This window comes from Ambystoma mexicanum, chromosome 12 (assembly GCF_040938575.1).
Source record: "Ambystoma mexicanum isolate Mex_15411 chromosome 12, UKY_AmexF1_1, whole genome shotgun sequence".
In the NCBI taxonomy this organism is placed as follows: domain Eukaryota; kingdom Metazoa; phylum Chordata; class Amphibia; order Caudata; family Ambystomatidae; genus Ambystoma; species Ambystoma mexicanum.
This window is the reverse complement of record NC_090936.1, coordinates 304511034-304527674: the sequence shown is the minus strand read 5'-3', so window position 1 is coordinate 304527674 and position 16641 is coordinate 304511034. Positions and strand designations below refer to the sequence as shown.

Sequence of the window (16641 nt, the reverse complement as noted above, 5' to 3'; positions counted from 1 at the left end):
CAGATGCTGATTTGATTACGGCTCAAAAAGGGGATCCAATAATTGGTAAGCTTTATCAACACATTGAGGACCCTGAGAACTTTCCCCTGACGGATACCGATTGCATTGGGAATGAGGACCTCAGAGTGTTGATGAAATATCCAAAAATGTTCGGAATCCAAGATTGTTTGTTAGTGAGGAGATCCATATCTGGCTGTGACCAGTGGGTGGACCCTACCTCATTCCAAAGCCTGATGCTAAGTCACGTCCATGATGCGACCACAGACGGTCACCAGGGGTTTCATACAACATTAGAAATCTTGCGAGAGGTTGCATACTGGCCACACATAAGGCAGGACCTTGACCAATATTTCAAGGGGTGTCTTGTGTGTGCACAATTTCAGCCAACATCACTCACACACTGTGTTCCCCTCCAAAAGAGGGGGATAACACTGCCTTGGTCAGATATGCAAGTCGATTTCATTGGGCCCCTGATTCGCTCCTCTAGGGGAACAAGTACATGTTAACCGTAACATGCTTGTTTACTAAATGGGTGGAATGTCTCCGGTCCCCAAATTGCAAGGTAGAAACAGCAGCTGCCCTGATGATCAATCACATCTTCTCGCATTTTGGAGTACCCCAAAGGATTGAGTTAGACCGAGGTAGTCACTTCACTAGTGAAGTGATGACAAAGATGTGGGAGATAGTTGGAGTAAAAAGGAAACTACACATTGCATACCGGCAGTCCTCTAGTGGTGGAGTTAAGAGGTACAACAAAACAATTGAGAGCATATTAAAAAAATGGTGGCAGACTCTGGGCCAAGTTAGGATATTCGATTACCCCTTGTCCTGATGGCCATCAGATATACCCCTTCTTCTGCAACAAAAATGTCTCCATTTGAGCTGATGACTGGACGAAGGATGGTGCTACCCCAGCATCTACTCTACAAAACCTAAGAGCAGGCATTGATAAATGCTTCCACAACTCATGAGTATGTTGAGAATCTGAGAAAACACCTTCAACATGCTTTTGCATATGCTCAGCAGAATCTAGAAAGATCTGCAGACAGTATGAAAACCACTATGACCTTAAGACAACTAAAAAGGAATATCAAGTAGGAGACAAGGGGCCTCATTATGAGGTTGGCGGTCCGATAATAACGGAGCCGGTAAGGCAATACCAGCATCCATTACCGGTCCGTAGTCTTATGACCCTAGACGCTGGTCCTATCGGCATCGACAAGGATCCGCTGTGGACATGCACCACCGCACCGGCATGCGGATGTGCGCACAGGTGCTGTTCCCGTAATACCAGCATGCCGCAAGGAAGAGGACATCACGAGTCGCACGGACATGCGCATACCTGCATCGAGATGCCGGTAAGAAGGGCCAACTTGATGCCGGCAATACCAGCATCGCGGATCACCCTTTAAGAGCAATCTGCTGTGTAACCAACTGCCACAGGTGCACACAATTAGCACAGGTGGAGGCAATGGAGTCAGGCCCAGCACAAAAGGAGCACACCCACACACCACACCCCTTCCCACACAAAAATGATAGCACTTGCACTTGCCATACTGGGGCTGGAGGACATGCCTGTACTGCTAGTCCTTGAGCAGGCAGCACAACAGGCAACACAGAGGAGACGCAGGAGGATAAGGAGGGTGAGAAAGGCCCAGCAAATCCCACCAGTGCATGCAGTTGTTCCCTGCAGACAGCCATCAATTCCACGCATAAGGGCCAATCCATTTTACTTAACCCCAGCAAAGATCCACACCCTGTACCGCCTGGACAGGGACACCATCACCACCATAGTAGAATTAATACAGGAAGACTTGGTCAGCCTGATCAACATCCGCACAGCCATCTCCCCACTGCTGAAGGTGGCCTCTGTGCTCAACTTCCTGGCCACCGGCACTTACCAACACACAGTGGGCCAAATGCATGGCATGTCACAATCATACTTCTCTGTTGTGCTAAACCAAGTGCTGGATGCACTACTAAAGCACGCAAGGGCCTACATATCCCTACCACAGACACCACAGGAGGCGACTGCCACCAAAATAGCATCCCATGCACTGGTCGGCATGCCCAATGTAATTGGTGCCCTCAACTGCACCCACATAAAGTTGGTAGTCCCACATTCTGTGGAGGTGGTGTACCGCAATCAGAAGCTATACCACTCCATCAATGTGCAGATGGTGTATGATGCCAGCAAGATAATAACACATTGCTGTGCCAGATACCCAGGATCCACGCATGATGCCATGGTGCTGCGGAACTCCTCACTACCCCGCTACATGGAAGGAGATGTTGTACGATGTGGCTGGCTGTTGGGTGAGTCTGCCCTCTGGGCCATGGGAGGAGAGGGTTGGGGGGGCTAAATTCATACACAAGGGGAATACCCTCTGGGCCATGGGAGGAGAGGGTTGGGGGGCTACATACATATGCAAGGGGAATGCCCTTTGGGCCATGGGAGGAGAGGGTTGGGGGGGCCTACATGCATATGCAAGGGGAATGCCCTCCTTGCCATGAGAGGAGAGGGTTGGGGGGGCTAAAAGCTTCTGGAGTAATCCCCTGACACAAAACCCTCACATGTGCGTACATTATGGACCTTGACAATGCATCGGGGTGCCAGGTGGTTCCAATGTCTAGGCCCCTAAGTCATGTATGGCACCCAAGGCTAGCACCATGGATTGGCAAGTACTGTACAGGGCATATATTTATGTAGATGTGGCTGCCATCGACATGATAGTGCATGTGAACATGAAAGATGTAGAAGCTGAACACATATGGCAACTGAGCAGTATCCTTACACTTACCTCCTTCTGCTCTCATTCAGGTGATGCTGGCTATCCCTTGAAGGCGTGGCTCCTCACCCCTGTCAGGAATCCGCAGAACAGGCATGAAGTGGACTTCAATTGTGCACATACACGCACGCATGTCGTTATTGAGCAGGCCTTTGTTCTGTTGAAGGCAAGGTTTCGCTGCCTCAGCAGGTCGGGTGGCGCCCTCATTGACGGGCTTGAGAAGGTGGGCAACATCATCATGGTATGAAAAATGCTGCATAACATGTGCATCCGGTGGAACGTACCCCTGCCACTTGACATGGAGCTGCCACCACCTGGTGAAGTAGAAGGAGAGGAAGGAGTAGATGTTGGACATAGGCCAGGACGCGATACACTTGAGGGTCGTGCAGTGCGTCATTCGGTCATAGACAAATCATTCTGATGTACTGGGATGCAGAGGGTGCCATGTATTGGGAACTGTGGACACTTGGTGTGGGAGTATATGGCGCAGCGCACTATGAAGCAATAAATTGACACACACCAAAGAAGCAATGTCCACTCATGTGAGGTTTTGTACACAACAGGTGTATTCAAGTGATGGTTTGTACAACATGATTTAACACTCTACAATCACCCAACTCCATCCCCCCAACACACCCCTACACACCCCCATGCCCTCCCCACATCCCCAGTACTACACACCCCACCACCCACCACCACCCTCCACCCTCCCCCTAACACCCAAAGTCATCAATGGCACAACATGTGTCTGGATGCGGTGCTAAACAGAATGTGCAGGGTGGCCCTGCTACTTTGGAGCCCCCTTCAGAGGTGGGGGTTGCATCTCGGAGCGCTGTGCACTTCACAGGGACATGCGCACAGGGCTGATCTGTGCGGAACTTGCTGGCATGGTAGATGCAGTTGAGGTAGATGTTGTGTCCCCAGAGCCGCAGTTTGCCACTGCTCCATGCTGCCTGCAATCCTGGTGAGGATCTGGCCCAAAGCATTGAATCAATCCCAGACTTGCTGAGCATTATAGTTGATGGCCTGGATTACGGCCGCAGTGCTGTCACAGATGACATGGCGTATTGCCTCGCCTTCTGCAAGGTACTGTTTAAGATAGCCATGCATCTCCTCCTGCCGGCCCTCCATCATGGACAGACTTCCTTCAAGGTCCCGTATAGCAGTGTTGGTGGTGGATGGTGGGTTAGGTGGTTTTACTGCAGCCAATACGGGGCTGTGCAATTTTGGAGACCACTCTCCATGGCTGCCCTGTCCTGATGAATCCTGGAGAGGGGTGTCCTGTGGGGTGACCTTCGGGCTTGGGTTTTGACATACATGCTCTGAATGGAAGATTCCTGCATTGGTGTATTCGTCAGGGCCACCTTCTTCATCGCCACTATGCTGTGCCGATGCAGCCATCTCCCATATTGAGCTTGCGGCAGCGCACTGTGTGCCATCATTCTCCATACAAGCATATGTATCCTCGCCCTGTGTAGGTTGTGTCTCCATGGGTGCAGGGACAGGTGTCTGCTGGTCCTGTGTAGGTGACAGTGTGGCTGGTTGGGCACTGGCTGTTGTCTTGCGTGCCACTTGGCCCATCCTTGGTCCCTTCGATGTAGATGGCCTGGTGCCATAATCCTGGCTCCTGGGCTTTTTGGCAGGTGTTGTGGCTTATGCACTTCCATGAGGTTCTTCGGTGTCTGCATCCGTACCTGTGGGGGACAGAGAGTGGCAGGGTATCAGTGATGGTGGTGCTTGCATCATGCATGCGCTGGTCTTTGTGCAGTTGGTGCCATGTGATCAGTTGCATGCCTGGCTTTGCAGTGGACTGGGTATGTGCAAGGTTTGGGGTGTTTTACAATCATGCATTTGTTCACATGTTCACCCTGGTGTCTGCTGTGGGGCCTTGAGGTGTGTTGTGACTTGCGTGCTGTGTGACACATGCAGGTCATCTGTGTGTTGGGTGTGTATTTGTGTATGGGAGCTGCATGCAGCATGCATTGGGATGTGATAATGGTGGGCCCAGCATGTGTATATGGATATGTGTAGGTGTGTATGATGGGCCATGTCTTGGCTGTCATTGCTGTCACATTTGGTGGTGAACTGTGATGATTGGTTGACGTTGTGTTTTGTAGGGACACTCACCTTCATCTGCCGATGTTGGCATGTTGAACTCCGCTCCACCGACTCCTTCAATGGACTCCACATCTATCACTGAGCTGCAAGTTTCCTCCCATCTAGCCAATTTGATAGGTGAGTGAGGTCTGCCACCTGTTGCCAGCCCCTGGCTCCGATTGGCTGACAAGATGTTCCTCACTCTCAGCCTCCGGTCATCCCAGCGCTTTTTGCAATCGCGCACTGTGCATGCGGTGGTGCCGACTGCACTTACTTTCCTCGCCACTTCCTCCCAGATGGTCTTCTTTCTCAGCTGTACTGGACGCCTGAGGTCATGGCAGAAAACAACATCTGCATTCTCTACTAGGGTATCGGTTAGCATGTTCAACTCCTCGTCCTTAAATCGTGGATTTCGCAGGCAGGCAGGGTCTTTCTGGGTAGCCTTTGACATTTTGTCCGTGGCGTGCTTGGAGTTTTGCCTGTAAAGGTGCAGTATGTGGAGGATGGCAATGGATTGTTTTTTGAAGATGGCCGCCAATGCATTTCCCGTTCCGGTTCGATGACGTTATTTCCGGGTCCGGTAATGACGGGCCCGTTCTTACCATTATGTTAATACCGGTACCTCTATTTAGGGGTTGACAATGGCGGAGGTGTTATGTGCGCATTCGATGATGCCGCTATCTGGGCGTTTGAGGGTTGTTACCAGCATGCAGGGGTGTGCGTACTTGCGCACTCGTGATCACCTGCTGTTTGCGGGATCAAGCCTACATGGACATGTTATTACCGGCATGCCGGTAAAGGAAGATTCTTAGCGCCAACCTCGTAATGAGGCCCATCGTCTACTTGTACAATTTCCAAAGGAACCAAGCCAAGGAGTGCACATTTCTCTCAAGTTGGCAGGGTCCTTTTGAAATTGTGAACAGAATCTCACCAGCCACCGACAGAATCCACATCCCCAAGGGAAATTTGACAGAAGGGGAAGACAAGTGGCTCGACATAAACCAGCTAAAGAGTTGCCATCCCAGGAATACTTTGCGGCAAATAGAAGAGCCTACCGGAAACCCAGAGGGGGAAAAGCCAGAGATATAAAAAAATTAGTCAATGTTCATTGATTACGTGCGAGGAAAGTGTTAAGACTATCATTGAATATATGCGGGGAATATTGTCAATTGTTATTAAAGGCATGCATCCGCCCTACTACACCCCCACAGGAACAGTAGTGGGGACATTTCCATAATCGTGCTATGTTCTGTTTTCTAGTACTGGAACTAAATCCACCTAATCACCAAGGAGGACCTCCTTGGGGACCGGAAGGATAAAACCCAAAAGATCCGCAGTGTCACTCCACACTTCCAACCAGCACCGGCGAGGAGAGAAGTCACATCAATCGCTGACGGGTGAAGCAACCAAATTTCTTCACATGGACCGAAGAAAAAAAATAACAATCCCACGTGCCCGACTTCCCCATGACTGGAAGTCGGGGGGGGTGTGTGGGATAGTTGAACCCATGCCAATGCACCCTACTATACACCTTTGCCAATGGGGAAAGAAAACAGCCAAAAATGGAGGTGCTAAGCTCTGTGCATGCCAAATCTGCAAAACTATGCATGGTTCATAAATCACAAAAAGGCTGCATCACCCTGCCACACACAGGCAAAGTTAATGTCAAAACAGACCTCCCTGCAGGAGAATGCCAAGGGGTGCTGTTACCTGTCACATGAAGCAAGGCCACAGAAGTAGGCTAAAATCCAAAAATGCCTTTAAAATACACTTTTCCCAATCAATTGCAACCTTCAAAGTGCTGTTTTGGCGCTAAATTCAGTCATTTTCCCAGTGAACTATGGAAATGAAAAGTGTGCTGGAACCACTGATCATCCAGTGCAGTCAGAGGAATCCAGGCCTCAATGCCTGACTGCGGCATAAGAAAATTAGATGTGAAACCCAATTTAAATGTGTTTCTTTTTCCTTAAGACATTGCAAAATTCATCTATTTAAAGCATGTTTGTGAAGGGCTTAATTCTTTTAAATGTCCAAATCTCTTATAAACTATGTTTATGTTTATATGTGTTAAAGAAAATACTCCATTGTGAATTTTAAAGCAACCCAATATTGGAGTTAAGTAACTGCTTAATTCTGATTGGACAGTGGCAAGCCTGGGAACGTTTGACACTTCAGTTTGACACTCCCTTGCTACAGGAAGGCTAAGGGATGCTGGAGGTTCCTGCATATGGAGAATAATAGACCTCATTAGACATTTGTCTTTTGGCTGAGCCAAGAATAAAGGACAGGCTGAGCATTGACCTCTGATGGGGAGGGGCAGGATGCTTCCCTCTACACCCCACCCTGATCAAAGGGATCTGACTGCTGTTGTTTGTTGAAAGGAGAGGAAAAAAACTCTGTTCAAAGGACATTTTTTATTTTTAAATCTTTATTTGTGGGTAAGTTTGAAACTCTTTAACTATGCAACCTGAAGGAGGATACATCTAAAAATTGGTAGATGTTAACCTAATTTTAGTCTTTTGCTTTGAAGACATTTATGAAACCTGTACCACCTAAATAATTGAAGCTACAGGAAAACCCTCATTGTAGCAGAACTATTAATGTTGCAAGCCTAAGATTGTATATACATGATCCAGTGATAATCGCCCAGAGATGTACCGAATTATTAATTATTAATCCAAACTGTTATGATTAAAATTGATAAAATTCTATAGAATGAGAAAGACAGCTCTCACAGAGATGGGGATCGAATGTGAATATAGCCCACAAATATTAAATTTATATGTCTGATTTTATTAGTGAACATCATTTTTGAAATGTACATTTGTGCAAAAGTTAGGTTTTGGTCAAAATCAATGTGGGAGTTCCTAGATCCCATCATAAAGATGAAAGCTCTGTTCTGACTGCCAACCAAAACAAGGCAAGTGCCTGTGGCCACTCACAGCCGTGGGGGTGTGTTTTTAAATTCTGCCCACACCATTAACTTTGTGATGCCACTTGGTAGTATAAATATAGGACTGCTTCCAGAATACATCCAGATTTCCATGCAGCGTCTTGTTCCTGACTTCTTCATCTTGTCCAGAACTCATCATCTTGCAGCTGACTCCAGATTTCTTTGCAGAATCCAGGCCTTAGCACTGCTGAACTCTTTTTAGATAGGCCCAAATTCAACCATCCCAAAACTTGAAGGGACTTAATACTGATTCAGTTTGGCTTGCTACCATTAAGGCTGGCCCGCTGAAACTCGCATCCTGCTAATCTGCCGTGTCCAGTGACCAGAAGGGCCCATCCAAATCCAGTCTGAGGTACAGTCCAAAATTGACCAGAACCGCGCCGCTGATCCAATCCCTCCAGAGGTGCCCTGCTGCTGGTAGACCCGATTCGATTACCAGAACTTTGATGGTCCAATTTTAATTACAATCGACTGTAAGTATTAATAGGAAGAACAGTGACCCATAGCATAATGGCATTGTCTTATACTAATCTCAACTCATCCCGTTTTAAATTTCAGAACCTTAATAATGTCAAACATCTTCTCTCATCTGTGTTACAAAACCATAAGTCATAAGACATAAGTCATAAGTCATAAGTCATATGTCTGTGTTCATGCATGTGGATGTGCGTGAATCTGTAAGTGGAAATCTTGGGAATTTTTATAGTAGTTATAGTAGTTGTTGGTGTAGGTCCTTTGCAGTGACAGCCAAATTGTACTGAGAGTGATCAATAGTACATCTAAAATGCTGATCTGTGATGACAGAGTTAGATGTAAAGTTCTTGGATGTGATTGCTGGATGATTGTGTGACTGCTTATCAGTAGCCAATGAGGAAATGGTGCAGAGAGTGCAGTGGAAAGTGTAGAGGGTTTGCCCTCAGTGTTACTTACACGATGCGCGAACAGCGCGGGTGTTGGCAGACAGGACATGCTACATCCGGGGTTTCCGAGCATGAAGTGGGAGTGTATTTTGAGGATTAGCCAATCAGGTGTTCTGGTCCTGTTTCTAATTGAGAGAGGCTGTGTGTAGTGAAGATGGTGGTGGAGCAGAAAGTCAGGGTGTTGGTGGTTGGAGATATGTTTGTGAATGGTTTGGAGCAGTATGCAAAATCTAGGAATGTGGCTAACCATTTTGACACAAAAGGAGTGTATGTGGCGTGGAGCACTGTGCCTGATTAGAATTTGCAGGAAATTCTAGTAGTTTGTCAGGATGTGGCTAGGTTTCATAGTCCACATGTAGTTGTCCTAGACTGTGGTGTTGTGCATTTGGGCTATATTAGTGGCCCTACTTTGCTGCAAGATCTGCAAAATATGGTTCAGTCAATCATGAAAGTCCTTCCAAATGCCAAGGTTATTTTTTCTGGGTTGACACCTACAGCAATATGAGACAATAGTTCTGTTTTTTGTCCTCAGCAAAATGTTGCTAGGTGCTTAGTCAACCGAGGCATGTTTGGTTTTATGACTAGATTGGGCATGTTGTTTTACAACAATGACAACATTTACTCTGGTAATGTTGATTACTTTAAGGAAAATGGCATTTATTTATCTTTTATGGGAAATACCATGCTGTTTTGGAATGTAAGGGTTGCTTTGGATAAGCTAATGTGAATATTTTTGGATGAAAATAATAAAAAATAAAAAAATAGTAAAATAAAAGGTGTTTCTGAAACAACTGCAAAAAAAAGGATCTTTTCAGAGCCAACCTCAAAGGGGAAATGGGGCACACTATTTAATTTCTCATCCCCGACTCTCAGATTTTTCGATTTTTGTCCACGGACAGTGTGGTGTCTCCAGACAGCGCATATTACATACAGGGAATATGGGGTTGAGTGACATGCAAATGAAACTGAGCAGAGTAAGGGATTGGTCAGTAAGGTGTATTGGGTGTGTTGTGTAAGGTGAGAGTTTGTCAGTAAGTATTTTTCCTGATAGAAGAGCAGATAGCAATGGCTGTGCGTTTCAGAAAGTAGATTCTTTGGATTTTGGGAGATTCGTGGATAAATTGGTTGAAGGTGCATGCAGATCGCTGCCGAATGGCTGCACATCTTGGATTCTCTCATGTGGAAGTGCACTGGCATGGAGTGCGTAGAATGAAGTGGGTGGATTTGGTACCTCTCTGTGCTTAATTGGTGACACAGCATCAACCAGACATTATTATTATTCATTGTGGAGGGAACAGTTTAGGACATGTGTCTGGAATCTCTTTGCAATTTGCAATGAAAGAAGGACTTGGGAAAGTCATGGACATGTATCCAAACTCCAGAGTAAATTTTTCCTGTATTGTGCACGGACAAATGTGGCTGCGTTCTTTTTCATTTGGTTCACAAATGGAGAAAGCAAAGCGCAATGTTAACCAGGCTGTTTGTGCCTTTTTGAGAGATGTTCGTATGTTCTCTTTTAAGAATGAAAACATTATGGTTTGTAGCACACACATTTTTCACAGAGATGGAGTACATCTTACTTATGCCGGCAATCAGATTTTTCTGCAAAATATACAAAACTTTTTTGGAATTAGAGCAATCCATTTTGCAGTAGGTATTGACAATTAGAAGTTTTTGAAATACAAAAAAAACACAAAAAGGCTCTTTTCAGAGCCACCACTTCCTCACAGAGAAAAGTGCAATGGTTGTGACAGGGTAGCACTGTGCAGTATTTAGATGTCTGCAGCCTTCTAAAAAATGCACAGGGCTCTGCACAATTTATTTGTCAGTTCTGTTTTAAACTGTGAAAGGCGGCTCTGAAAGAGCCTTTGTTTTTAAAAAAAAAAATGTTTGGTTTTTTTTTAAACACGACACACAAGGAAAGGAGGGGAAAGGAGGGTCAGGAAGGGACACCAACCACAGGGATAAGAAAGGGCAGGTAGAGAGATGAAGATGTAGGGTGGGCCTTATTCAGGTAGGTCACAGACCTTCTGATGCTCCTTGACCGTAGTCTCGAAAGCAGTTCGAAGGTGCTCCCCCCTGAAGAGTACTGCATCGCAGTATATGCACAATATTGTGACCCTCGAAAGGTAAGGGTCAACAGCATCATGAATGGCCTGTGAGGCAGCTGGAGGGATGCACTGTCCCACAGGAGTCTCTTTTGTGGTGACAGGAGTGGAAACGGAGGATGCTGCAGAGGAACTCAACCTACTACGTTTATCGCAAGGTACAACTTTACGAATAGCCCCATCATGGAATGACTTTAGGTGTTGCTTCATTAATATAGTACCAAAGCTATATGAACCAGCCTTGCCACGACTCAGCACCATGTGGCACTGAGTGCAGATCACCTTGTTCGCTTGAGATTTTGACTTTCCATCAATAGTGGTAAATAACCACCACACCCAAGACTCACGATGAGTGCTAGTAGTAGGGACTTGCACTACCTCATCCTCTTCATCCTCTTCATCCATCTCCTCTGCATCCTCACGCCTGTTCTCCTCTGCAGGCCCTTGGGGACGTGGTGGTGGTGGCGGGGGTGGGGGTGCCGATGCCGAGGCAGTAGCAGCAGAAGAAATTTCGTATGCCATCTGGAAGGTTAATAACCAGGAACTAGGAACGAGGAACCAAGAACAGCAACCTGCACAATTGTCCTGTTGTAAATCTTGGAAATCCAAAAGCAGAATGAGGATCAGCTCTAGGGTGTGGCCTTTTATAGGGGTGCTGGGGCACACTTCGCGGACACCCTCGCTGTCCCTGAACACTTCGAACACCAAGAACGGGCTCAAAAAGTTCCTAAAAGTATGTAGATCGGCAAGGACATTGTCTGGGACATGTGCAATGGTGAACTTTTACTGTAAAATACCTTGGATTGCACAAAAAAAGCATTTTTTAAATGTTCAGGGGCCCGGACAGTGTACACAAATAAGGACACACGGTCAGCGTGGGTGCGGTCACATGATGACGTTGCAGACACGTTCACAAATGGGACGGCCGTCCACAGGACACCAAATGCACAGTGACGGTTGTGCGCATGCGCACGGGTGTTCTACGCACAGTGTTCGGGTCCCTGAACTAATTAAAAGTGCAACACACATGCGGTGGACAGTTGCAGAGAGGTGCAATGTTCTTAGGACCCAAGTGTGTGATGCGCATGTGCGCGGGTGTTCTGCAAATAATGTTGAACTCCCCGGATAAAATAAATTTGCATCAAAACTTTGCGGACAGGATATGTGTTCTATGGATATATTAATTCTGGTTGCGGACATAACGAACAGCGGGTTGTTATTAGGACACCCCTATTTTGGGTGATTTCAGACAGGTGGACATCTTGTGTTCTAAGGACATCTCCATTTTAATTAAGAACAGTACGAACAGGTATGTTGTCCTTAGGACACCCTCATTTGGGTTAATTGCGGACAAGCGGACATCATGTGTGTTCTGAGGCCATCAGCATTTCAATTACGAACAGTACGAACAGGTATATTGTCCTTAGGACACCCCCATTTTGGTTAATTACGGACAGGCGGACATCTTGTGTGTTCTAAGGACACCTCCATTTTAATTATGGACAGTACGAACAGGTACTATGTCCTTAAGATACCCCCATGTTGGTTAATTGAGAACACTCCGGACAGCCGCGCTGTCCGCGGACACCCTGACTGCCTTTAAAAAAATAAAATAAGACACAGGCATATACTCAGAACTCATTTAAAATGTTATTATTGTTTAACAGTAGAAAAATTAGGAAAGAGGGGGAAGCAGAAACTGAAACAAATACAAGGGAATTAGGGGTTTGGACATGCTGTATGGAAGGGGAGGAAGGGATTGAAGTTTCATTGTACCGTTTTTCTTGGTGGGGAGGGTTTGGGGATAGTTTGCTGGGACATGGAGAGGGGGAACAGGTACATGTGGGACAGTGGTATTTAATGTTTTCTTTAATGTGGTCCACAATACACTCTTTTAGTTGACTGAAGTGTTGTAGTAATAAATCCATTTTAAGTTCCATTCGTTTGAGAGGATCTTCTATTATCTCTTTTGGTATATTAGTTTGATTGGTTGTCTGGTCTGTTAAAAAAATGGGTTAAGTACATATAAAGTAATGGTTATTAATTGGCTTATATAGAGAAATGTTGTGTCTACCATTATTATCACTCTCTTCACTCCTTTCATCTTGTGGGAAATTCTCTTCCAGCCATTCCAAAGTACTGGACATTTCTGTGTTAAAATAAATAAATATTAGTTTTAGTGTACATAATACAGAAAATGTATAAGTATATGAAATAAATGTAGTGTACTTACTAATTTTTTACAAACGTTTGCTGTTACTGGTGTGTAAGTATGCTCTTGCTTCTTGCTGCGCAGTTTCTGTGTGGTAATTCAGCCGGAGGCATATTTATTTTGTTTTGGTATATTCCATTATATTGGAAATGCGACTTCAGTGGATGGTTGGTGTCTTACATATACAGTTTCCACTTCTTATTTATTATTATATGTAATGTATTTATGTGGTTATTTTTGAATATGTTTGTGTGTTTTTATTGTATGATACAATAATGGAAGATACCCTCTAAATTTTTGGAAAGTGCTGATGGTGACCGCGTGCGCCTGCAGCGGACATGCGCACGGTCCGCAGGCATCAAACTCACTAGCGGGGTAAGGGGTTTAGTATTTTCTATGTTATATAAATGTAAGGTAAGGGAGTCTTAGTAAACATTTGCACATTTCTATTATCTATATTTATATTCAGTGAACAAAAACTTTGTTAAAGGGACGTTATTGTTAAGTTGCACTACTAAAAACCTATGAAAATCAGTAAATAAATACACCGTTAAATGGACGTTATGGTTCGAAGTAAAACCGAAAACCCCCTGAAATGTGCAAGTTATGGTAAGCTAAGCAACCATAACTCGCACCACCACTGTGCACTACTAAGACTAACACCCAGGACATCAAAGATGACATCACAAATGTCATTGATGACATCACTGATAACATCACATGTGCATTTACTTTTCATGAAAAGTCTGTACAAGGGATTCTTATTATAATGTTGACAAAAAAGTGTCAAGGATCATTGGAATAAATATCATGAGCTACGTAGTGCCTTAAGCAATGCATTGATATAAATAGCATTCTATTATGAAGTTCTTTCCAGTATACTAAGCTACTCATGTATAAACAGAGCATTGTGTGCAGCATACATAATGGAGTTGCAATATTCATAACCTTACCATGTTGAATAGTAAAATGATAAATGCTTTCTTATTAGAGTTTTGCGTACTGTGCAACATGTAATAAGTAGCTAATAAAAGCCACTTACTACATAATTTCATTATTACATACAAAACACAAAGACACAACAACACATATAAATATGAGTATATACAGGGAAAGTGAAGTAAGCAAAAAAGCAGCAGTTGTACCAGAAAGTGTTCATAACCTAACTGATTATCTTTATGCAGAGAAATGATTGCTCTGTTTCAAGCTGCTACTTCCCCTATGTGTATGTATCACATAATGTGACTGGACCCTAAGAAAAGTAGTGTCAGTACAATGTATACAAATATGAGCATATACAGGGAAAGTACAGTAAAAAAAAAACAACAGAACTATCAGAAAGTGTTGATAACCCTACTGATTATCTTCATGTACAGAAAGGATTACTGTCTTTCAAGCCTGTGTCTTCCTCTATGTATACGTTTCATATGATGTGACTGGACCTTAAGGGAATTACTGTAAGAACATACTTGAGGGATAAGTCTACAAATATAATACCTTTTGAATTTTTAGTTCTTGACTGTTACTGAAGAAAACCATGTGGCCTAGATATGTCAGTAAAGGAAAAAAGGAGGGAGCCAGACATGTGATGTCATCAATGACATTTGTGATGTCATCTTTGATGTCCTGGGTGTTAGTCTTAGCAGTGCACGGTTGTGGCGCGAGTTATGGTTGCTTAGCTTAGCATAACTTGCGAATTTCAGGGGCTTTTTGGTTTTACTTCAAACCATAACGTCCCTTTAACAAAGTTTTTTTAACTGATTTTCAAAGGTTTTTAGTAGCACAACTTAACCATAACACCCCTTTAGCAAAGTGTTTTTCACAAAATATACATATATATAATTGATCATGGAAAGGAGTGCTTGTGTGTGAAAAATAGTAGTATTCATGAAGGCAGGTTATTTTCATTTTTGTAGACCAGATGTCTGTTATTGTGCAACATGGAGATGGCTTCTCTTGCATACATAGAGACCACCTTTGCTTTGATGTTATCTTTAATTTCTTTATTTAAATAAATGTGAGTTTTGAGAAAACCGCCTATTACTTGTCCAGAATGTGGGGTAGGCTGTATGTGAGGTGGTATTATATTGGGGAAGCCCAGCTAACAAAGAGATAATACAGTCATCAAAATATAGCCTACAAAATCTCGAAACAGCTAGGACAGGTTTCATATCATGTCAAATCCAAAAGGTGATGGCTAGAAGGTTTTGAATAAATCACAACCACGGGCATAGCTCTGGGCAACCTTCCAAAGCAACCCTTTTCAGCCTGCCAAGCCATTGCAGATGAAGAACGACCATGTGCACAGCAGGCGTGGTCCCACCCCAAAATAGGCCGTCCAGATCGAACTGGTAGGGCACATCCCTTCTGCACAAGACACATATCGCCCTGGGCATGTTTAGGCCTCATTGGGCGTCCTCAGTGGGGTGTAGCTTGGGTCTCTAGGCTCAGCAGGCTTGGACCCAAGTCTGGGCATACCCGTCCAACTCGGGATGACTAAACAAAATGAAAAGGTGATGTCTTCATCCTACCAGCTGACCATCTCATCTAGCTACCCCTTTGTGATCTCCCTAATTCCACTTGCTGTGGTGTCCCTCTAACCACCTTCTGATGTTTTTCTTCTTCCACCTGCAGTTATTTTCCAGTCTTCCTCCTAGCACTCCTCGCTACTGGCTCCCTTCAAGCACCATCTGATGTTTTTTCTACTATCACCGCCTGGTGTTTTCCTCCTAGTGACACCTATAACTGTTCTCCCTCACCTCTCTACAGTCTCTTCTGCCATGTTCCTTCCCTCTCTAAACTCCGTCTCCCCCTTCCTTTCTAAATCCCCAACCCACAACCTTATACAGACGTCCACACCTTCACTTTCTATGATGTCCCTTTTATAGTTCCCTTGAGCTGAACTGTGTGTTTTCGTGCCTGCATGTGTGTGTCCGCGTTCATGCTGCTGTGTGATGTGGTGCTGGGTACGATTTCTCAGCAGGGGAGTCTGATCGTATTATCTATGTGGCAATTTGACTAATATCAGAGCATGCCCCAGGAATTTTCGACCATTCGAACACGGGAGGCCGTGCCATACTGAGATACAGGTAAGCACACTTTTTTATTTACTATCACATAGCACTTTTCTTTTTTTAAATATAACAATACACATCCGTGAAGGATTTAATATACATTTATTTTCTAGCCTTCACACTTCTGCAGTTCTGATCAAGTGTGGGTTTCCTGGAAACACAGGTAGAACATGCCTCAATGCCTCTGGGTTGTATGCGCCTTAATACAAATGAAGTAAATAAATAAATAAACATACAGATGCATTTTTAGATATATTGAAAACTTAAATCTCAGCTGAAAAATCAAACACCTGGAAATGAGCGAGACTTTTCTGTTGAATTCAATTACAGACCTGAGCAAGATAGGTTTGCAAATGTCTGCAGCGACATTCTTGATAGCAATTCCAAACAAAGTGGATGGCAGTGCATGGAGAGGTCTCTTTGCCACTCTTTCGCTCTTTTAAAAGGGACATCCAGCACCTAAGCATGTACTAAAATGATGTAAGAAA

General features: G+C 44.5%; 1 protein-coding gene across 1 annotated transcript; it reads left to right on the top strand.

Moving 5' to 3' along the window:
• The first annotated feature begins 1532 nt into the window (after positions 1-1532).
• LOC138514484 (putative nuclease HARBI1) lies at positions 1533-3036 on the top strand. Its single transcript, XM_069629968.1, has 2 exons — positions 1533-2316; positions 2822-3036. The coding sequence occupies exons 1-2, from the start codon at positions 1533-1535 to the stop codon at positions 3034-3036; spliced, it is 999 nt and encodes a 332-aa protein (XP_069486069.1).
• The last annotated feature ends 13605 nt before the right edge of the window (positions 3037-16641 follow it).

Excerpts from the sequence above, each read along its gene's own strand:
- LOC138514484 (XM_069629968.1), top strand. The coding sequence starts at position 1,533 with ATGATAGCACTTGCACTTGCCATACTGGGGCTGGAGGACATGCCTGTA. Across the intron at positions 2,317-2,821 it reads ACGATGTGGCTGGCTGTTGG|GTGATGCTGGCTATCCCTTG; the intron begins GTGAGTCTGCCC and ends GCTCTCATTCAG.